General features: G+C 40.5%; 1 protein-coding gene across 2 annotated transcripts in view; it reads left to right on the top strand.

Moving 5' to 3' along the window:
- Positions 1-19,570, top strand: part of LIN7A (lin-7 cell polarity scaffold A) — an 89,559-nt gene extending 69,989 nt beyond the window's left edge. The window contains exons 4-6 of one of the 2 annotated variants that reach the window (XM_075860082.1): positions 3,789-3,998; positions 5,745-5,965; positions 18,870-19,570. In XM_075860082.1, coding sequence (XP_075716197.1) covers positions 3,789-3,998; positions 5,745-5,965; positions 18,870-18,897 — 459 coding nt within the window. In that variant the 3' untranslated portion in view covers positions 18,898-19,570. Of the gene's footprint in view, positions 1-3,788; positions 3,999-5,744; positions 5,970-18,869 lie in introns of both variants that reach the window. The other variant, XM_075860083.1, reaches the window with a different exon arrangement.
- The last annotated feature ends 4,711 nt before the right edge of the window (positions 19,571-24,281 follow it).

Genomic DNA, 24,281 nt, shown 5'->3' with positions numbered 1-24,281 from the left:
GTTTATTGTAAAAAAGGTGTATGTGTATTTTTTTAATTTAACATTACTTTGTTTTTACTTTATTTTTAAACTTTAATGTACTGGCATATATCAGATATATGCCAGTACATTAGCCTGTGCACTGATAGTACACAGGCAGTTGTTAGGACATACCTCAGTATGCCCTAACAGGAAATATGGTAAGACAGCCCTGGGGTCCTTCAATAGACCCCAGGGCTGTCTGCCCATATATGGTATGGCCCTCGATCGTGTCACAGGAATTCCCTGTGACACGATCCAGGGGCATCCCCCCCTTCTCATTTTCCCCTGAATGCTGCAGTCAGCTTTGATTGCAGCATTCAAGAGAATAGTGGCGGAGATGAGAGGTTCCACTGATCTCCGCTGTGTAATACATTGCCCCGCTCCTGGCAGGAAGTGCGCGTGCGGTCAGCATGAGGAGATGCGGCCGGCGCTGCACTAATGAGCGGCGGTTCAGGCACTGAGGACAGAACATGGGGGCGCCATGTTCTGTCTTCAGTGCCGCAGATCATTAGTGCAGCGCCGGGCGCATCACATCATGCTGACGGCGCGCACATGTCAGGACTCAGGAGTGGGGCAGTGACTGTCTTACACAGCCGCAGCCCCGCTCTCATAGTCATGTGTACTATACTGTATTGTGTTGTATTGTGCAGTTCGCGGTGGAGAGAGGAGGGGGGGCTGTGATTTAACGGTCCCCCCCCTCTCCAGCACATTACAACACAATACATTACAAGGCATCACAACACATTACAATACAACACATTACATCACAATACATTACAACACAACACAGACTGCAGCTCACCTGGAGTCCTCCACACCGACTCTTCCACTCCACTGTCCGGAAGACGTGTCACGTGACAACACGGTCACATGGTACACTAAGTGTACCATGTGACCGTAACCAGGAAGTGCCGGCTTTACGGCACAGAAGATTTTTTTTGGAAGCATACAGTATGGCAACGGGGGCCCGTGGGCCCCCAGGCTTAGTGGCCCGGTCGCAAGTACGACCACTGCGACCCCTATAGCTACGCCACTGTCTATACCGCTATAATCACTTAAATGAAAGAGTTTTCTTTCATGGAGAACTTGCTTGAATTAATATGGAACATTTTTTTTTACTGCTTTTGTTGGATTAGACTCTGTTATGATACATTTTACATTCATCTCATTTCTTTGTTACTAGTCTAGAGTAACCACATGAGATCATATTCAAAGTAGAACTTATTTTTTTACAGCATTCAAATTATTAAAAGACAAGCCAACAATTGATGTATGTAAAATTAAGGCTTCGTTCATATTTGCGTTGGAGGCTCCGTTAGGGGCCCCAGTCGCAGATCTAGCAAAGATTACTGGAGATTACCAGAGAAAATAGCGCAGCTTGCGACTCTTTGACGGAAAGCCGACGGAACCCATTAAAGTCAATGGGTTCCGTTGACCGCCGGTGGTATCTGCCGTGCAACGAAACTGTTGCATCCGTTATTCCCTTGTTCTGCTCCTCTGGCGGACACAGGTGTGAACAAGTCCAAGAGGAACAAGTGCCGCAGATTTTTCTGCGGAAACCGCGGCAAATACCGCGGCAAAAAACTGCTGAAATTGACTCCCATTGATTTCAATGGGAGGTGGAGGCGTTTTTTTACCGCGAGCAAAAAAAAACACTTGCGGGAAAAAGAAGCGACATGCCCTATCTTGAGGCGTTTTCCGCCTCAAAAAAACCATTAAAATCAATGGGAGACGGAAATAAACTCGTTTTTTACGCGTTTTTCGGCAAAAAACACTTGCGGTTATTCCATCTTTCTGTTGAAAGAGACAGGTAAAAAAAAGCCTAAAAAAACGCGGCAAAAAAACAATCCAAAAATCGCGTCAAATAACGCATAAAAAAACGCATGGGGTTCAAAACCACTTAAAAAAACCGGAGCCGGTTTTTTCCAGGCACAGTTTTCTTCCTGCAAAAAGCTCCATGTGAACATACCCAATAGGATCTGTCACCATACATAGCTATGTAACTAATGGCAGCTTAGTGTTTTTTGCACAGGCACTGTACGGTGGCACACACTGTCTATATGGGTCCATTATGGGACGAGACATCAAATTTTTCATAATATAGCATACAATGGAGCATGCCTCTATTTGTTTTCTCATAGATTTAGAGCAATTCTACCCTAGAATCATTGATTATAGAGGGGAATTTCTCAGACATCCCACACCATACAGAACATGGAGAATCTGCAGCTCTGTATTATATAGCTGTACTGGCACCATGGTGCACTGCACAGCCTCCTGCACACGACTCTGCATTTGAGACCTTATGCACTAGCCATATCTGCAAGGCAATGGTGGGGCATCTGTTTTACTGGAATTCTAAGGCCTTGTTCACACAGTGTAGATTTGCTGCAGACTTTGCCAGTATTTCTCAAGCGGAACTTAAACAGAAGAAATATATAAAGGAAGGTCTTATAGGTCTGCTCTCCTGGATCCAAATCTGGTCAGAGCTTTAAATAATCAAAGCTTTATTATGTCACGTTTGTACAACTATACAAATGGATACACCTTCCAAAAAGTTATGAATACCCAATTCAAAGACTTTAACCCAATGAGGCATTTATATCCATAACAATAGTTATATATAGCACACTTCAACAATACAGATATTCAAGTAAGGACAACATACAGATGTAGACATCTTTATCTTGACAAAACAGAAACGGTTGAATTCGATCCAGCGCTATTTCGTTAAAAGGAAGTAATATTCCAACGTTATTTCAGACAGAAGAAAAATCCACATGGAGTAAGGCCTCGTTTACACGAGCGTGATATACGTCCGTGCGATACGCGTTCTTTTCACGCGTGTCGTACGGACCTATGTAAGTCTATGGGGGCATGCAGACAGTCCGTGAGTTTTGCTCAGCGTGAGTCTGCTGAAAAAAACTCACGACATGTCCTATATTTGTGCGCTATTCGCGCATCACGCACCCATTGAAGTCAATGGGTGCGTGAAAATCACGCAGGTCACACGGAAGCACTTCTGTGCGAACAGCGTCATTCGTGCAACAGCTGTCAAACTCTGAATGCAAACAGAAAAGCACCACGTGGTTTTCTGTTTACAAACATCAAAATGGAGGGTCATAATGATGGCGGCTGCGCGAAAATCTCGCAGCCGCGCATCATACGCTGATGACACACGGAGCTGTTAAGTGCCTTTTGCGCATGCAAAACGGCGCGTTTTTTGCGTGCGCAAAACGCACACGCTCGTGTAAACCAGGCCTAAGAGTGGTTGCCTCAGCAAAAAGCCTACGCGTTTGACACAGATCACCTGTCCTTAGTCATGGCACATTGGCTGGAACTATTATCAAAGTTTCCTTCTTTTCAGATTAAAAAGCAAGAAATAATTTCTCTAAAAAAAGGTCTAGTTAGGATTAGAAGGTTTTTCTGAGCCATTAGGCAAAGACTGTTTGCTTTGATGTAGCGAGTTATGTCAATAAGTATACAGATTATTGAATAAAGCCGATTTTTTTTTTTTAATCTATTCCGATAAAATACATTGATTTGCCTGCTGGATTTTTCTAGAATGTAAATACTTTCAACTCCAGTTGCAGGTACATGTTCTGTCATCCTGATAATAGCAGCACAGAGGAAACATCATTTGTTTCTTATGATAATCCGTTTGATGTCAACTGAATGTGCTTTCCATCAAGGTGACAAGATAATAACTCAGCCCATCACTTTTATTATTTCCAGTATAACTTCATATGACATTTTTTTTATTTCAGGCAACAGTTGCTGCATTTGCTGCTAGTGAAGGTCATTCCCACCCTCGTGTTGTGGAACTGCCAAAAACTGATGAAGGTCTTGGCTTCAATGTCATGGGAGGAAAAGAGCAGAATTCGCCAATTTATATTAGTCGCATAATTCCAGGCGGTGTGGCAGAGCGACATGGTGGACTTAAAAGGGGAGACCAGCTGCTTTCAGTAAATGGAGTGGTACGGCTAATGTGTTCCTATCTGTTGGCTTATTCAGTGTTAGCCGTGGGCAGGTTCATATACAGTAGGTCATGGGCATGGAGGTCAATCTCAGCAAGGACCTCTTAAAAGGCCCTGTAGGCAGTCTCCATGTTATTTATGCCCTTATTCTCTGTCTTTATCAATGCATAATGACACATAATTTGTCTGCAATTGCATCAATCGGCCAAAAACGACCTTTTAAAGTACATTAATGTGGGACAGCAATAGTGCGATAGAGTGCTGCACTTTTACTGAAAAGCGGTAAAAAAACATTTATATATAGTACATACCGATTTTGCAGTGTTTCTACTGCAATTGCAGCAAAATCATATATATTTACCACAATGAAGTAATGGTATGGCTCTTTGATGTATTATTACCACCTTGTGTGAATATACCCAAATTTGTGAAGTGGAATAGTCCAAAGTCTGCAGTGCTTTACACCTACATAATTGCTAATGGAGGTACCCAATGAGAAATGATACCTATAGAATGATTCCATTTTATGTGGCTGAATTGATTAAAAAAACTTGCAGTGAACAAAATGTTTCTTAGGCTTCGTTCACATCTGCGTCTGAGCTGTCCATCAGTACGGAACCCTAACTGAAACAAACAGAAACCATAGGTTTCCGTTTGCATCAACATTGATTTCAATGGTGACGGATCCAGTGCAAATGGTTTTCATTTGACTCCGTTGTGCAAGGGTTCAGTTTTTTGATGGAAGCGAAACCGTAGTGTACTGCACTATTCAATCTGTCAAAACAACGGAAACCTTGCACAACGTAGACAAACAGACAGGGTTCCGTACTGACAGAAAGCTCTGATGGAACGCCGGAACAGAGCCCTGACACAGATGTGAACAAAGCCTTAACTGTCTTCTTTAGTTTTACACTTTTTTAGGAGATAGTTACCAAATGTGATCTATTAAAAATGGCCACAAGTGTTTGTGCCAATATTGCAGTGCATAAAATGAGGTTTGATGATGACATTCTTTAATATATGGTGCTAGGGGCTTAACGGCTATATTTCATGGCTTTCCACACTTTTGCAAGCATTTTTTTTTTTGGGGTTGCTCCAATGCATCTAAAAACAACCAAAGCAATGTAGCGTATAGTCTTGATTCTAAATATATATTTGTTTTGTGTTTAAAGTTCCATAGTTACAGACTACAAACAAACCCTATGTAGTCTGATCCTGAATTCTTCTGTCCATAGGTTGTAGCCTGTAACCGTGAAGACACATAGCGCTGCATAGAAACTGTAGATACAAAACGGTTGGATATTTTTTAATAAGCCTTTTTAATTTTTATTTTAGATTAAATTGGAGCAATCAAAAGTTGGCTGCAAAAGTTCTATCTATTTACATATCCAGAGGCTTACCATTGTTATCACAGAATAGACTTATTGTCCCTTGTATAATGGGTTTAAAATCCACCCGTTAATAATTTTAGTATTTAATACAAGCGTATTAGCCATTTTCAGTAGTTGTTTTTGATACATCCTACAGAGTTTATTTTGTTCCTATAAAGGCAAATTACCAAACTATAAAGAAATACAAAAACTATAACATAAATAACACTTCATACTTCTCTAAATTGAGTTATATAACACCTTTACTGTGGATATCTCATTGAATAGCCATTTCTTAATCACCAAGAGCTTATTTCCCACATTAGTAGATGTAGTAATTGGGCTGATGTTACATTTTGTATTTCTCTAAATGTAGAGTGTGGAAGGGGAACATCATGAGAAGGCGGTTGAATTATTGAAAGCAGCAAAAGACAGTGTTAAGCTTGTAGTGCGATACACACCCAAGGTGTTGGATGAGATGGAAGCTCGCTTTGAAAAGCTGAGGACTGCAAGGCGCAGGCAGCAACAACAGTTACTAATTCAGCAGCAGCAACAGCAGCAGCAACAGCAGCAGCAGGCACAGCAAAACCATATGTCGTAGGTGAGAGTTTTCATTTCTTTCACTTCTTATCTGAGAACATTGCAGTCAGGGCTGGCCTTAGGGGTGTGCGACCTGTGCAGACGCACAAGGCGCATCAATAGTCACCACTGAAGGGGCACCACTTGCATTGTTTGGCCTGAGCAACCAGAATTTTCACCCTGATCACCTATGGTGCTTAAACCTATGGAAAGGTTCCTCCAGAGCAAGAGACACCCTTTGTAGCCACTCGCTGCCGTGGCTAATTGATGAGGATCCTAAAAGGGAGATCCCCATCTATTTATTCGGAATTCCCTAATAATATATTTGTAAATGTGTTTTCTAAACCGGACAACCCCTATAACTGCTACATTACTTTTTATTTCTCCATTGGATATTATAATAAGATACTACATTTCTGGGTTGTGCTGTATCCAAACATGTATTAGTATCATAGTAACCACTGCAGAGAAATAGCCATAAAATATATTTGTAATAATATGTATGTCATGGAAAAAATAGTGTATTATGTTACAAAAACAATTTGCAAATTTATAATTATTATTAATTGTAATTATAATAATTATTATAACTAAAAGGTTAATAACATGCCATAAAAATGTACGTTGGGAATAACCCTTTAATAATGCTTATTATCATGATAATAATATGAATAATATGAATTCCTCAATGATATGATGCCTTCCCTTGATTTTAAAAAGCACTTGATTATGTTGCTATAGACCTGCCCCATGAATGTGTAACTTAAATATTCTTATACTTTATACCTCACAGGGATGCATAGGGGCTAAAATAAATGACAAACGTTTGGAGGCCATTTTGTGCCACCCTGTGCCTGCTACTTCCTTTCTTTCAAACAGGAATGAATGGGAAGATAGCTTTACTAGCCTAGTCAGAATGTGCTAAATTATTTAATGATACTCAGGTGACAACCAATTATAAAATAATGTAAACGCAATAAGTGTATTTTTTAGTAAAATGCATATCTATATCCCTGAACTTCATATCGCAAACTCTAGCCTATGCTTACCTCAGATTGGGTAGCATAGGATCCAACAGTGCCACTTAAAAGGGGTTGTCCTGCTATTCAATATCAAATTTTTCTATTGGATCACACATACTTAGTGTTAGTTTGATTCCCTCTCAGAACGTCCACCTAATGTGGTCAGACATGCTCAGCAGCTCAGTCCCAGTGCCCCGACGGTGGAATGATTCCTACTATTGTGCAGGCCAGCCTACAATACTTAGTCTGTCTCTCTCACTCTGTCTATCTATCTATCTATCTATCTATCTATCTATCTATCTATCTATCTATCTATCTATCTATCTATCTATCTATCTATCTATCTATCTATCTATCTATCTATCTATCTATCTGTCTGTCTGTCTGTCTGTCTGTCTGTCTGTCTGTCTGTCTATCTATCTATCTACCTGCCTGCTACTGGCTCTGCGGTACTGGCGCTTGGCAGAAAGATTTGAGTATTACTGGCATCCAGGCCTCCCCCATTCACACTAAGGGTTATAAGTAAACAGGAAGCTAGTGAGATATGAAGATCACTGTTCCCTGATCTGTTGCGTTATGAATGAGAATAGGAACGCAGGAAGGGCAGGAACAGCATCCAGAAGACGCCTTCTTGAAGTTTATGTACAGTCTGTGTTTGTCTGTATCTATGTGTGGCCATTTTTTCTGCATCTCTGCATGTATATTTAAGTATATAGGTGTATGTGCATGTGTGTGTATTAGCGTGTGTGTGAATATTTATATATGTGTGTGTGTTTGTTTGTGTATATATGTATACATATATATATGTTTTTATATGTATATATATATATATATATATATATATATATATCAAACAAAAAATGGCGACAGCACCCTGCGACACTAATGCCACCTAAACCACTAAATATAAATAAATATGCACTAAAGCTAAATCTACTTACAAATAGGGAGGTTCTTAGTGCACATTTTGATCAAAAAGTGTTAGCCCACCTGCCACGACAAGGCGACCTCTGTAAGGTGGGAACCTACGCTGCACATACACCCATAACTGGGACTAAGCCTACATATATACCTGGGGATGTATATATATGTATATATATATATATATATATATATATATATATATATATGCAGTGAAGGAAATAAGTATTTGATCCCTTGCTGATTTTGTAAGTTTGCCCACTGTCAAAGACATGAACAGTCTAGAATTTTTAGGCTAGGTTGATTTTACCAGTGAGAGATAGATTATATTAAAAAAAAAAACTGAAAATCACATTGTCAAAATTATATATATTTATTTGCATTGTGCACAGAGAAATAAGTATTTGATCCCTTTGGCAAACAAGACTTAATAGTTGGTGGCAAAACCCTTGTTGGCAAGCACAGCAGTCAGACGTTTTTAGTAGTTGATGATGAGGTTTACACACATGTTAGAGGGAATTTTGGCCCACTCCTCTTTGCAGATCATCTGTAAATCATTAAGATTTCGAGGCTGTCGCTTGGCAACTCGGATCTTCAGCTCCCTCCATAAGTTTTCGATGGGATTAAGGTCTGGAGACTGGCTAGGCCACTCCATGACCTTAATGTGCTTCTTTTTGAGCCACTCCTTTGTTGCCTTGGCTGTATGTTTCGGGTCATTGTCGTGCTGGAAGACCCAGCCACGAGCCATTTTTAATGTCCTGGTGGAGGGAAGGAGGTTGTCACTCAGGATTTGACGGTACATGGCTCCATCCATTCTCCCATTGATGCGGTGAAGTAGTCCTGTGCCCTTAGCAGAGAAACACCCCCAAAACATACGGTGTTCTTTGGGTCAAAGGCAGCATTTCTCTTCCTCCAAACACGGCGAGTTGAGTTAATGCCAAAGAGCTCAATTTTAGTCTCATCTGACCACAGCACCTTCTCCCAATCACTCTCAGAATCATCCAGATGGTCATTTGCAAACTTCAGATGGGCCTGTACATGTGCCTTCTTGAGCAGGGGGACCTTGCGGGCACTGCAGGATTTTAATCCATTACGGCGTAATGTGTTACCAATGGTTTTCTTGGTGACTGTGGTCCCAGCTGCCTTGAGATCATTTACAAGTTCCCCCCGTGTAGTTTTCGGCTGAGCTCTCACCTTCCTCAGGATCAAGGATACCCCACGAGGTGAGATTTTGCATGAAGCCCCAGATCGATGTCGATTGACAGTCATTTTGTATGTCTTCCATTTTCTTACTATTGCACCAACAGTTGTCTCCTTCTCACCCATTGTCTTACTTATGGTTTTGTAGCCCATTCCAGCCTTGTGCAGGTCTATGATCTTGTCCCTGACATGCTTAGAAAGCTCTTTGGTCTTGCCCATGTTGTAGAGGTTAGAGTCAGACTGATTAATTGAGTCTGTGGACAGGAGTCTTTTATACAGGTGACCATTTAAGACAGCTGTCTTTAATGCAGGCACCAAGTTGATTTGGAGCGTGTAACTGGTCTGGAGGAGGCTGAACTCTTAATGGTTGGTAGGGGATCAAATACTTATTTCTCTGTGCACAATGCAAATAAATATATATAATTTTGACTATGTGATTTTCTTTTTTTTTTTTAATATATATAATCTATCTCTCACTGGTAAAATTAACCTAGCCTAAAAATTCTAGACTATTCATGACTTTGACAGTGGGCAAACTTACAAAATCAGCAAGGGATGAAATACTTATTTCCTCCACTGTGTATATATATATATATATATATATATATATATATATATATATATATATATATATATATATATATATATATATATATATATATATGAAGTCTAGTCACATTACTATGATCACCAGCCAATATCCAGAGTAACCGCCACGTGCAGAACGGACGGCAGTTAGATGGGCTGGGAGTAACTCTATAATGTGCTGGTAGGTTGTCTCCGGTATCTGGAGCCATGCTGATGGCAGTGCATCCCACATTTGCTGAAGGGTGCGTGAGGGAGGATCCATAGAGCGAACAAGACGATCGTGGTGATTCCACAAATTTTAAATTGGGTTCAAGTCTGGTGAATTAGGGGGCCAGGGAAGAACTTGGAAGTCTTGGTCGTGCTCTTCCAACCACTTTCGGACATTTCTAGCCATGTGACATATCACATTGTCTTGCTGGAAGATTCCATCTGCCCCAGGGAAAACAAACAGCATGTATAGGTGGACGTGATCTGCAACAATGAATTCATAGCCAAATCGGTTCAGAATGCCTTTCACATGGATGAGTGGGCCCAGAGAATGCCATGAAAAAATTCCCCAGACCATAACGCTGCCGCCAGCAGCTTGTGTTCTTCCAGCAATGCTTGCAGGGTATTCGTTCTCTGATGTTTCTCGCCTGACACTCCAACGTCCATCTGTTCGATGAAGCAGAAAATGTAACTCATCTGAGAAGGCAACCCTTTGGCAATCATCTTTGGTCCAAATCCAATACTGCCGTGCAAAGTGAAGACTTTTTTTCCGATACACCTTTCTTAGCATAGGAGCAGTGACCATCCGTCTGCTTCGGAGTCCCCATACACAGTAGGGTTCGCTGGACTGTTGGACAGTAGACGCCTGGTTGATTTTCACGGTGAGCTGCTCCACTGTAGCATGTTATTTGGCCCTCGCCCACCTTCGTAGCCGATGTTCACCTCTCACGTGGCACGTGGTTCTCTGCAATTTCCACGTCGGTTATTCCCAATGGTGCCATTTATCCACTCATGATACACTTTCACTACAGGAGCACGCCAACAGTTTACAAACTGCACTGTTTGAGAAATACTGCCACCCTTGGCCCGAAAGCCAATAATCAACCCTTTTTGCAACTCTGATAAATCGCCCCTTTTACCCATGGCAACAATGAGTGATATGTGTTCAGACAGCCTATTACATCTTATATACCCACCAAGCCAGCCCACGATATCACTTCCTTCATGGGCTATGCACTGCCGACGTCGAAAGTAGGAGGTGGTCATAACAATGTAACTCGACTGTGTATGTATGTATGTATATATATATATATATATATATATATATATATATATATATATATATATATATATATATATATATAAACACACACACACAGAATTATGCCCCATTAAACTAATACTACCATATTATGTGTGTGTGTGTGTGTGTGTGTGTATATATATATATATATATATATATATATATATATATAGTAGTATTATTTTAATGGAGCATTTTTGGGGCAATGTATGGCCTTGTTAATTAAGAAATGTATGAGAGCATTAATTGGCGAGTGTGGCTGCATGAAGTAAAAACACTGTAAAACAGTGTATTTAAGCATCAACTGATCACTGGTGACATTAAGGGCTCAATCAGATGAGTGTGATTCTCGTCCGTGTGCTGTGGTCTCCTAGCTAATATAATAGGCACTGTCACACTGATAATGCTAGTGAAAATAGTGTCCCAAAACGTTTATTATTTTAAAAGTTATGAGCTTTTTTCTAAATATGCAAATGAGGCTATACTAGACAAGTGGGTGTCAACACCAGCGATTCTCCTGAGGTGGAGCTACGTCACAGCCTCTGTCCTATCAGCATGAAAATGCTTTACACAGTGTGAGAGAGTGAGGCTGGTGGGAAGGGGAATTACTTCAAACAGCCATATCTCGAACTGTGGACCTCCTAAAACTAGTTCTGGTGGCATATGAAAGACGAGACATCAGGGTCGCAGTTCTAGCTATGAAACAACCAGAGGTATCACCAGTTGAAAACACAGTTGGGAATGGAAGCTGTATACTATATGATCATGCTGTGTTGCTGGGCAGGGAAGGCAGAGAACTGTACAGTATGACGCTGATTGGACAGCATCGTACAGAAAACAATACAACGCCCAGAGTGAAAAGAAAGAGTAAGCTCCCATTTGGCAAGTATAGCCACATTAGCATATTTAGAAAAATGCTCATAACTTTTCAAATAATAAATGTTTGGAGCACGGCCCGTAAAAAGCAAAAGATAGGACATATTCTACCTTTTGGGGTACAGTTCTACGACACGGACACCTATCCGTAGCCAGTGGCATAACTACCGCAGTAGCCCCCACGGGCCCCCACCATGGCCGGAGGCTCCGCTAGCTGCCGCTATGGCTACTACAGCGCGACGCCACTTAACACTACGGCAGAGCAGGGAGGTATCTCCCCGCTCTGCCATTAAAGGGGTTGTTCCTACAAAAGACATGTATCCCCTATCCACAGGATAGGGGATACATGTGTGATCGCTGGCAGTGATAAGGAGAACAGGGGACCGAAAGTCCCCTGAAGTTCTCCATCACAAAACTCGGACTTCCGGGGTCTGTGTCGGCAGCTCCGTAGAAATGAATGGATCGCCGGTCCAGTGTGACCAGCGCTCCTTTCATTTTTATTGAACTGCGCAGACGCCGGAAGTCAGAGGTTAGTCATGGAGAACTTCGGGGGACTTTCGGTCCCCAGTTCTCCTTATCGCTGGGCGTCCTAGCGATCACACATGTATCCCCTATCCTGTGGATAGGGGATACATGTCTTTTGTAGGACAAATTATAGGTTGGATTTTTTTGGGGGGTTGGGGCTGTACGGCGTTACCTATAGGGGGGGCTGTATAGCGTTACCTACAGGAGGGCTGTATGGCGTTACCTACAGGGGGGCTGTATAGCGTTACCTACAGGGGGGCTGTATGGTGTTACCTACAGGGGGGGCTGTATGGTGTTACCTAAAGGGGGGGCTGTATGGCGTTACCTACAGGGGGGGCTTTATGGCGTTACCTACAGGGGGGCTGTATAGTGTTACCTACAGGGAGGGCTGTATAGCGTTACCTACAGGGGGGGCTGTATAGCGTTACCTACAGGGGGCTGTACGGCGTTACCTACAGGGGGGGCTATATGGCATTACCTACAGGGGGGGCTGTATGGCGTTACATTCAGGGGGGCTGTATGGTGTTACCTACAGGAGGGGCTGTATGGCGTTACCTACAGGGGGGCTGTATGGCGTTACCTAGAGGGGGCTGTATAGCATTACCTACAGGAGGGTCTGTATAGCATTACCTACAGGGGGGGCTGTATGGCATTACCTACAGAGGGGGCTGTATGGCGTTCTCTACAGAGGGGGCTGTATGGCGTTATCTACAGGGGGGGTTTGTAAGGCGTTCTCTACAGGGGGGCTGTATGGCGTTCTCTACAGAGGGGGCTGTATGGCGTTATCTACAGGGGGGACCGTAAAAAAGGCACTATCTACAAGGGGGGGTTTGTGACACCAAGGGCAGGGGGGGCCATAGTCAAAATTTTGCTATGGGGCCCAGTCTTTCCTAGTTATGCCCCTGTCCGTAGCGATACGGAAAGGTTTCCGCGGCCAATAGAACTGAATGGGTCCGTAATTACAGCAAATTTTTACAGTCGTGTGCGTGGGGCCTAATGTGATGTAAGTGGAATTTTTGCTTTGCACACCCCAAGCATACCAGTGTCGGATGAAAAGGGAATCTGTGGTTGCACCCTAAAGATTCATATGTGGGGCACCAAACTGAATCTTTGCCTTGGGTGAAGGAAAACCTAGCTTTGCATCTATCTATCTATCTATCTATCTATCTATCTATCTATCTATCTATCTATCTATCTATCTATCTATCTATCTATCTATTTCATATCTATCTATCTATCTATCTATCTATCTATCTATCTATCTATCTATCTATCTATCTATCTATCTATCTATCTATCTATCTATCTATCTATCTATCTATCTATATTCCAAAGAAGTAAATCTTGCAGAACTCCAATAAAGTAGATGAAAAAACGGTGATTTATTCATGCCAACATACAAAGGTGCAAAGTTTCAGTCGAACATTAGAACCTTTTTCAAGCATAGTGGTACATACAGCAATTGTGATTTATATAGTGTCCATCAAGTAAAAACAATCTTACTCATTAGGATAATTAAAAAAGTGTAAACAACATTTAGGTAGGTGTAAATCAAATATTACGGTATCAAAAATTAAAACATTGATACATGTGATAAGTGACATATTAAAAAACATAAATAATAATCTGCATAACAGAGTAGCATAACCATAGGCATAATTACAATTTGATCAAATATTCTAAAGCTGTGTATCAAATTAAGGCTGTCAGACCACTCACCAATCAGGAGACTAATATTTAATTTGTGTAAAATGTTTGTAGCGTGTTTGGATTATATTATCCATGTCCGGCGTTCACCGTTATTAAGTGCGCATGCGTCAGGTTGACTGCAACCCGAAGTGACGTCCCGGATAGGTTGTAGATAAGTATGTATTTATTAAAAATAAAAGTCAATAAGTGCAAACAGACCCAACATAGACAGATGGAATAACAAAGGTTTAGATGGAATATTTTAGACATAGATATTTAGATGTCCCGGATCAGCATCAAGAAAATAAAGGGGTGCAGTCGTGGTTATGGACTCCAAAACGTATGTTTCTGAAGCATATAGACAGCTCAATGATATGGAGGTTTATAGATTATTGAGTCATGACGCTAGATGGGATATTGAAAATAGGTTCAAAATTTGTTTGGCTAAAGCCTTTGAGGATGATATTATCGATTCTGCATTACAGACATTTCTGACTGTTGGACATCCGAACACCCCCAGTTTATATCTTCTTCCCAAGATACATAAGGGTCTGGTGAATGCACTTGGCCGCCCTATTGTATCTGGGAGGGGCTCTTTATTGAGCAATATTTCCATTTTTGTTGACAGAACCCTTAGACAATTTGTCCTTGAGACCAAGTCATATATTAGGGACACCTCTGATTTTCTACACAAACTCAAATTAATGACACCGGGGTTGTTGATGTCGTGTCCCTCTACGCCTCCATTGGACATAATGAAGGTTTAGAGGCAGTCAGAAGGAAATTGGCTGGTTGAAATTTTGATGCCCCTAGTTGTGAATTTATTATCTCTCTACTCGACCTTATTTTGACATCTAACTACTTCACCTTTGATGATAAAAACTATATTCAACTTAAGGGCACGGCAATGGGGTCTAATATGGCCCCTACTTATGCCAACTTTTTTTTGGATAGGATGGAGGAGATGTTCGTCTATGTGTCCCACCACTTCAAACATGTCTTGGGGTGGTGGCGATACATAGATGACATCTTCCTCATCTGGACAGACACTGAGATCTCTCTACAGTCCTTTCATCATTTTCTTAATCAGATTGATAGCAATATACAGTTTACCATGACTTATTCAGTTGATAAGATACAATTTCTGGACGTATGTGTAAAACTAGTTGGAAATGCGTTAGTTACTGGGTTATATACTAAGGATACGGACCGAAACACACTCTTAAGATACAAAAGTAGTCACCCTAAAAACATGATACGATCGGTACAATATAGCCAGATGGTTAGACTTAAACGCATTGTGGACGACCCTATTGAATTGGATTCATCTGTAGTTATTTTGATATCTAATTTTTCGAAAAGAGGATACCCCAAACAGTAATTACATACTCACAAGACAAGAATTGATACTATCACTCGGAATAAATTGGTAAAAATAACTAAACGCATTGTAAATAATGACCTGAGCGGGGATATTTAAAAAAATTTAAATAGACATTGGAGAATTATTAGCAACAGCTATGAACACATTGGTGAACTCAATAGCCCACCTCTTATATCATTTAGGAGACCTCCTAGTTTACGTGATAAATTGGTTAAATCCAGGACAGGCAAACAAACTTTACTGAGAGCGTTAAAGCCAGGGAATTTTCCTTGCTTCAGATGTATTAATTGTCCACTTATGTGTAGGGGTAATGTATTTGGACATGCCCATACACATAGAAAGTACAACATTAGACAGCATTTTATGTGTGATTCAGACTGGATAATCTACGTTCTATGGTGACCTTGCCTTTGTCAGGTCCGTATATCAGGGTAGCTCCCTTCTCCCTGTTATTTCACACCGAATAACCACCTCTGTAAATTGAAAGCTGAAGGCATGCCTGGAAAGAAGTAAACCAGCCAAAGGTGTTGGTACACAGCTTTCCCTCGATCAGACAGGAGGAGAACTGCCCTTTATTCAGAACAAAGAAACACACAGAGAAAAGACACATGCCCCTCCCTAGAGATGTGGGACTTGCTTAAGTCCCATTGGCTCCTCAGCTGTAAGTTCTCCTGTACATTCTTCTGCACACTCCTCTTTGCATTCCAGGGGGCGGTGTCTTCCATAGGCGTGTTATGCAGGCTCTTTGTGCTCCATGAATCCAATCCCTTTGTGTAATATACTGAATATATATATATATATGTAAGGATAATATTTTTCAAACAATATACATGGTAATGATCCCTGACACCTTCTGTTGTATGTTGGTGAAACCACCTGCGATTTTAAAACCAGATTAAATAACCATCGGTATTCGATCAGGAAGAAAAAATGGGATTTGCCTGTAGCGAAACATTTTTTTTAACAGGGCCATACTGAAAAGGATCTGAAATTTATGATTTTGGAACATATCCCACTACCTCAGAGGGGTGGTGATAGAAATTTGCTTTTACATAATTGCGAATTGAAGTGGATCTTTATGCTGGAAACATTGAGACCTAAAGGTCTTAGGCTGGGTTCACACGACCTATTTTCAGACGTAAACGAGGCGTATTATGCCTCGTTTTACGTCTGAAAATAGGGCTACAATACGTCGGCAAACATCTGCCCATTCATTTGAATGGGTTTGCCGACGTACTGTGCAGACGACCTGTCATTTACGCGTCGTCGTTTGACAGCTGTCAAACGACGGCGCGTAAAAATACAGCCTCGTCAAAAGAAGTCCAGGACACTTCTTTGGACGTTTTTGGAGCTGTTTTCTCATAGACTCCAATGAAAACAGCTCGAAAAACGGACGTAAAAAACGCCGCGAAAATGGCGCGAAAAACGCTGCGAAAAATGCGAGTTGCTCAAAAAACGTCTGAAAATCAGGGGCTGTTTTCCCTTGAAAACAGCTCTGTATTTTCAGACGTTTTTGGTCACTACGTGTGCACATACCCTGAATGTTGAATTTAATGTGGCAAGGGTTATTCTCTGAGTTCGTCTCTTAATGGCTGTATTTATCGTCTAGCAATGTCCTCCTCCTGTCTGTTTTTGGTTTATGTTTATACATGTGATATACATATATATGTATCGATTTTTCACACTTTATTTTCTTTACCTTATAGACCATAAGGTGATTGCAGGACCACTCCAGACTACATAGTACAAGAGTGACCCTGATTAGATTGAAGATAGAAGCTGGATTTTCAAATCATCATGTCCTGTGACTAGTATTCATGTATTTATGTTTGAACTATATTTTCTCTATTGTATGTGACATGGGTGCAGTAAAAAATTTTGACACTATTATATTGTATCGACTTTGGCCTGTGGAGTTGCCTTCATGGGTTCGATACACGACTGTTGGTTTTAGTGGTGAGACTGGGCACACGGGAGTGTGACACGATCGATCCGCGAACCTTGGTATAGGAGTTCATGGATTACATAACTGTGACCCTGACTCCTCCCCTCTCGTGTGAATCCTATCTCCACAAATCAATATATATTATTATTGATATTTACTAAATAGCATTTCCCTTACTTTATTATAAATAGACCGATAGGTACATGCCCATATATATACTGTATTCGGTGCTTTTTTTACTGCCTTCCCTCTCACTTATATATAGATACTGTATATACATAGGTTTATTTACCTTTTTCCTGATGCTGATCCGGGACATCTTTATATCTATGTCTAGAATATTCCATCTAAACCTTTGTTTTTTGTTTCCATCTGTCTATCTATGTTGGGTCTGTTGGCACTTATTGACTTTTATTTTGAATAAATCCGTACTTGTGATAACATTAATAGTTACCTGTTACTTGGCAACGGACTCCGGATGTTTTCCTCCGGCTTTCGTTTGTCTGGCGTGTGCGCAGAGGCGACACTGGTTTGTTGATTGCTGATTACCTGGCAACCTATCCGGGACGTCACTTCGGGTTGCAGTCAACCTGACGCATGCGCACTTAATATCGGTGAACGCCGGATATGGATGATATAATCCAAACATGCTACAAACATCTTACACAAATTAAATATTAGTCTCCTGATTGGTGAGTGGTCTGACAGCCTTAATTTGATACACAGCTTTAGAATATGTGATCAAATTGTAATTATGCCTATGATAATGCTACTCTGTTATGCAGATTCTTTTTTATGTTTTTTAACATGTCGCATATCACTGATGTATCTTTTTTTAAATTTTTGATACCATAATATTTGATTTACACCTACCTAAATGTTGTTTACACTTTTTTAATTATCTTAATGAGCAAGATTGTTTTTACTTGATGCACACTATATAAACCACAATTGCTGCTGTATGTTCCACTATGCTTGAAAAAGGTCCTAATGTTCGACTGAAACGTTGCACCTTTGTATGTTGGCATGAATAAATCACAGTTTTTCCATCTACTTTATTGGAGTGCTGCAAGATTTACTTCTTTGAAATATTGATATAGTCCTTGGATTTGGACTACTTGCTGGCACCTGTTCACATGTATAAGCTTTCCTTTGTTGGGATTGAGTGCGGCTACTTTCTTTGTTGGTATCTATCTATCTATCTATCTATCTATCTATCTATCTATCTATCTATCTATCTATCTATCTATCTATAATCTATCTATCGATCTATCCCTATATCTTCCTGTATGGAATCTATTGCTTATCTCTTTTTGTTGATTTTTCACCAAAATCTTTTCCTTAAAATTAATAGTAAGCATTTTCCCCATGAGCCTTTACGTTATGTAACGCTAGTTGGTGCCCTGCACATCTTACAACCCTATTACCCTGGCATTCTATTATTTTGCTCTCAGTTGTTTTGCTCTTTGCTCTCACTGCAGGTTTTTCTCCAGAAGGAAACACAGATAGATCAGTGGCAATGAAGCAATTCCACCAGGAGTCCATTTTCCAAGAGATCAGAAGAGAATTTGTTCTCATTATCCAACATAGAGATGGGTCGATATTCCTTTGGCAAAGCTATCTAAAAGCTTTGACTATAAAGGTGATTTTTTTTTCGATAGGAGATTCTCTTTGTTTTGGACTTTCTTTCCAATATTTATTGTAACCATATAATTTAGTATTGTGCAAAGAGGATGAAGCAGTCTGTATTGATGAATTTATTTCTATAGTTGGGTCTGAGTGCCTGGGATTGTGTCTAGAAATCCTCATTGTTAACTGGACACCAAACTGCATCAGTTTAGCACACTAACAGATCAGCACCCGTATACACTCAATAATAATATCCTGTACAGTATATTGTAGAATTTTACTTGTTTGTAAGAGAATTTAATATTTTTTCCTTACAATAGTAAGTTATTACATTTATACAGTTTTATGTTATTAGGCAGAGCAGACTTTCCTTTTGTGTTTTATATGTTTAAGCAATGTTAGATACTGTAGATGCCGCACATTTAAAAAAAATAATCCTGTATTTTACATATATCTATTACATATGTAGCATTTATAAACATATTATATATGAGACAGATATAATTTGTCCCACTGTGTTGTACAAGTTTTTGGGTATTTTCTTATAATTTTACTGTTTTATACACTTTGTTATATTTAAGTCTGCCTAGTGTTTATAGTAATCATTTATTGTAAGAATTAAATATTTTTTAATTAAAGTTGCCTTGCAAGTTTGTTTTCAAATTGGAAATGAGAACATACATTGGTGGACAGAACAGTCAGGCAAATGGGCACTGCCCTGGGCTGGGCAGCTCCAGAACCTACGTTAGCCCAAATAGATTGATGCGAATGTCCAGTAGTGAGCATATAATTATATGTAAGTCAGGGCCTATAGTTTTTTCAGTGCCTGTTTATAGACTGATTTTTGGTTCAGATTTAGGGCAGATCTGTGATCTATGACAACAGCTCAGCTACAGTGCCTATGAGAGTCTGAGGTAGTCTGAAATCTACCTCTTGTCACATCATTGGTTAAGGCTGCTGCTCTCTCCCTTACCACTTCAGCTTGGATGCTGTGTATAAAGTCCATCACAAGCTCACCAGGTACTGCTGGTTTCCAGTACAGCAAGGATAGAAAAAATATAAAGTACAGACCAGTAAACCATCAGTGAAAAATTTAATATGAAGTAATTGTCCCTTGTAAGGGGAAGCTTGGAGGGTCTCTTTAAATGTCACATTACTTTCCTCTCCACTGACAGTCAAGGTATGCAGTCAGCTAAACATTACACATAACCTTATAGTGGTGTCACGCTTAGGGTATCTTCACACTGAGTTTTTTGCAGGCAGAAAATTCTGCCTGGAAAAATCAGCTCCGGTTTTTTTAAGTGGTTTTGCACCACACACGTTTTTTGACGCGTTTTTTTGCGCGTTTTTCAAGGCTTTTTTTTAAGCTACCTCTTCAACAGAAAGATGGAATAACCGCGAGCATTTTTTGCCGAAAACGCCTCAAGATAGGGCATGTTGCTTCTTTTTATCGCCAGCGTTTTTTTGTGCTCGCGGTAAAAAAAAAAAAATGCCTCCACCTCCCATTGAAATCAATGGGAGTAAATTTAGACCGTTTTTTTGCCATGGTTTCTGCGGCAAAAACCGCGGTAAAAAACTCTGTGTGAACAGGGCTTTATGGCGACATCTCCTTAGAGGATACTGTGACATCACTAGTCCTAGCTTCATGGGACCCAGTGCATTCATAGTATGCTGATGCTATCTTGAAATGATTATCATCTTCATAAAAAAAAAAAAGCAAAATAATGCAGTTAATTGGGTAAGTGTCCTCACCTGTCATTTATCTTACACTATTACTTATAGTCTATCATGCCTTATTATTATTTTTGTCATGGAGCGCATAACAAGAATCCAGGGCACCCGGAGGAAACACAAGGAGAACATACAAGTGTCCATGCAGAAACCATTGTACCCACAGGAAACTGGAGAAGAACATACAAGTGTCAATGCAGATGTTATGTTTGATCAAAATTGAAGCCAGGACCTCAGTGCCACAAAACAACAGTGTTAACCACTGAGCCACCAAGCACATCTGTAAAGGAAAGCTCTGTTTTTGGACTTGATAAATAATATAATTCTGGGTGCCTGAAGCCACCACTTGGGAGAGCTGCAAGCATATACAGCTAATATTGAACTCAATGTGAGTTGTATACATTTTTATTAAGTGAACTCCACCTAATGATGCTGCAGGTAACAGTTTTGACAGTGTCATGGTAAGTAAGGGAAGTAGATCAGTAATAGGCCCCATCCTAATACAGACCCCATAACACTACACCAGGTATGCCACTGGTCCCCAACGTTGTAACCCATTTCTGCAGGAATAGTCACATTAACAACCCCAAAGCTTTCAGGGGAACTTGACAATGCCTGAGAATTTAAGACATACACTATATGGACAAAAGTTTTGGGACACTTACACATTACACATACAGGAGCTTTTAGTCCCCCTTTTGCAACTAAAACATCTTCCTCTCTTCTGGGAAGACTTTCTACAAGATTTGAGAGTGTGTCTGTGGGAATATTTGCTCATTTATCAAGAAGAATATTTGTGAGGTGAAACACTGATGTTGGACAAGAGGGCCTGGCTCACAATCTCCATTCTAGGTAATCCCAAAGGTGTTCAATGGGTGTTAGAAGAATTTATGTACTTATCAAAGAGATTTAAGGAGTCACCTAAATAGAGATGCGTGACTTTTATTCTTATCGATAAGGAGAAAGTATGGCAAAATGTCTGTATCATAGCTTTTATACATGGGATAAACCTAGTTCAAACCAGTTTTTAGACAGCTTTGTTATCTCTTTACTCGGACTTCGATACTTATGTAAATACTTCACTTCTCTCTCTAAAGGAATTCAACTGCCCACCCCCTCTACTTGATAACATATTAAACACCTTGTCAGCAAATAAACCTTTGCAGAGAAACTTGTACAGCTCAATACACACTTTTAGTTTCCGATACATAAATTTAAAATAAAACTTTACTAAGATTCCCCCATGTTGTAAATTTATCAAGAAATTTTCTGTGACATTCAAAACAGATTTTCTCCTTAAGTTTTCACCAGTCCTTCTGAATCTTGACCGTCATCATGGGGTGTTTCCAAGCCATCGCATAAGTCCTCATTTTGAATCTCTTGGTACATTGATTTAGTATTTGAAGTGTCAATGAGTCTCTGAATTAATCCTCTTAAGCAAGAAATGCAACAACATCCACAAATTACAAGTATGGCTGCCACTGTTGCTAAGGAAATCAATAGACTGGATATGTGGTTACTCGATTTTCCAAACTATCCTTGAAGCCAATTAGTGAAGATGTCATTTATTCCAGAGTTTTCCACAAGCTCTTTGGACAGGGAATTGAGTCCTTGCAAAGCCTTGGTAATACTACCATCAGGAGCTGTATTATTGGAAATAAAAGTACAACAGAAGATACAAACAGTTGGCAGACACCCCCTTTTTCTGCTAGTAACATATACAGGGTCATTCTATTTTGCCATGTCATTAAAGATATAGGTCCCAACTGATCTGCATTGCCCTTTATTGCATCTCTAGCATAATTAACAAATCTCTGTTGATTGTAATAAATATAATTAATCCAGTCAACATTCTTATTTATCGTAGACCACTAGAAAAATACAGACTCGAAGCCTGATGCAATCTGATTTTGGGCCTTAAACTCATTTGGCCCCCCTCGGGGTACTCCTATTTCATATATGTATATTCTATGGTCAAAGGAACGACCAGGGATAGACCGCTTATTGCGATTCAGATAGTCTCCAGGGCTATTTTCTCATTCTCTGAAACTCAGGGGCTGAAAACAAGTGGATGTCATCAGAAGCTGAACCAGATTACAGCTTCCCTGCCACTTGGCCAGTAGCCTAGGTCTCAGCTTCCTGACTCCACATAGCCATCAGAGATCAGTCCTTAAAGAGGCTCTGTCACCAGATTTTGCAACCCCTATCTGCTATTGCAGCAGATAGGCGCTGCAATGTAGATTACAGTAACGTTTTTATTTTTAAAAAACGAGCATTTTTGGCCAAGTTATGACTATTTTTGTAGTTATGCAAATGAGGCTTGCAAAAGTCCAAGTGGGTGTGTTTAAAAGTAAAAGTCCAAGTGGGCGTGTATTATGTGCGTACATCGGGGCGTTTTTAATACTTTTACTAGCTGGGCGTTCTGATGAGAAGTATCATCCACTTCTCTTCAGAACGCCCAGCTTCTGGCAGTGCAGACACAGCCGTGTTCTCGAGAGATCACGCTGTGTCGTCACTCACAGGTCCTGCATCGTGTCAGACGAGCGAGGACACATCGGCACCAGAGGCTACAGTTGATTCTGCAGCAGCATCAGCGTTTGCAGGTAAGTAGCTACATCGACTTACCTGCTAACGCCGATGCTGCTGCAGAATCAACTGAAGCCTCTGGTGCCGATGTGTCCGACACGATGCAGGACCTGTGAGTGACGTCACAGCGTGATCTCTCGAGAACACGGCTGTGTCTGCACTGCCAGAAGCTGGGCGTTCTGAAGAGAAGTGGATGATACTTCTCATCAGAACGCCCAGCTAGTAAAAGTATTAAAAACGCCCCGATGTACGCACATAATACACGCCCAGTTGGACCTTTACTTTTAAACACACCCACTTGGACTTTTGCAAGCCTCATTTGCATAACTACAAAAATGGTCATAACTTGGCCAAAAATGCTCGTTTTTTAAAAATAAAAACGTTACTGTAATCTACATTGCAGCGCCTATCTGCTGCAATAGCAGATAGGGGTTGCAAAATCTGGTGACAGAGCCTCTTTAACCTTGTCTGGTTGGTAAACCAATTAGAGGAGTAATTACCATTATCGATACCAATATCTATGGTGGTTTCACAAAACTCTTCAGTGAGGCTCCATACTTTCTTACCTTGACCATTCCTCAGAAAGCAGGTGTAGTTGCCTGGGTAAGCAACTGCTAAGGGAGGGATTTCATCTCTCCCCACAGGTGGGTATAATAAAGTCAGTGTCTTACAAAATTTATCCCCTGGATTATATGATTCATTATATAAAGATAACATGCATTGCAGACCTTGTGGGTTCTCCTTATCTGATAGCCTGAGAGATTTAGTAACCAGATGTGGCTAAGCTTTTGCATAAGCAATACAGTTAGTTCTTTTATTTTTGGATTGCAGTGTATCCCATCCAGGCTAACCATTCATTTTTAGCACTGTAACCTGTTTCTAATGCCAATTTATCTTCATAAGTGAAGTTGGCCAGATAGACTATAGAGGGTAGGTCTATCTTCGGG

Source organism: Rhinoderma darwinii, chromosome 3, assembly GCF_050947455.1.
Source record: "Rhinoderma darwinii isolate aRhiDar2 chromosome 3, aRhiDar2.hap1, whole genome shotgun sequence".
NCBI lineage: Eukaryota > Metazoa > Chordata > Amphibia > Anura > Rhinodermatidae > Rhinoderma > Rhinoderma darwinii.
The sequence above is the reverse complement of the archived record's forward strand: the minus strand, read 5'-3'. Positions and strand labels throughout refer to the sequence as shown.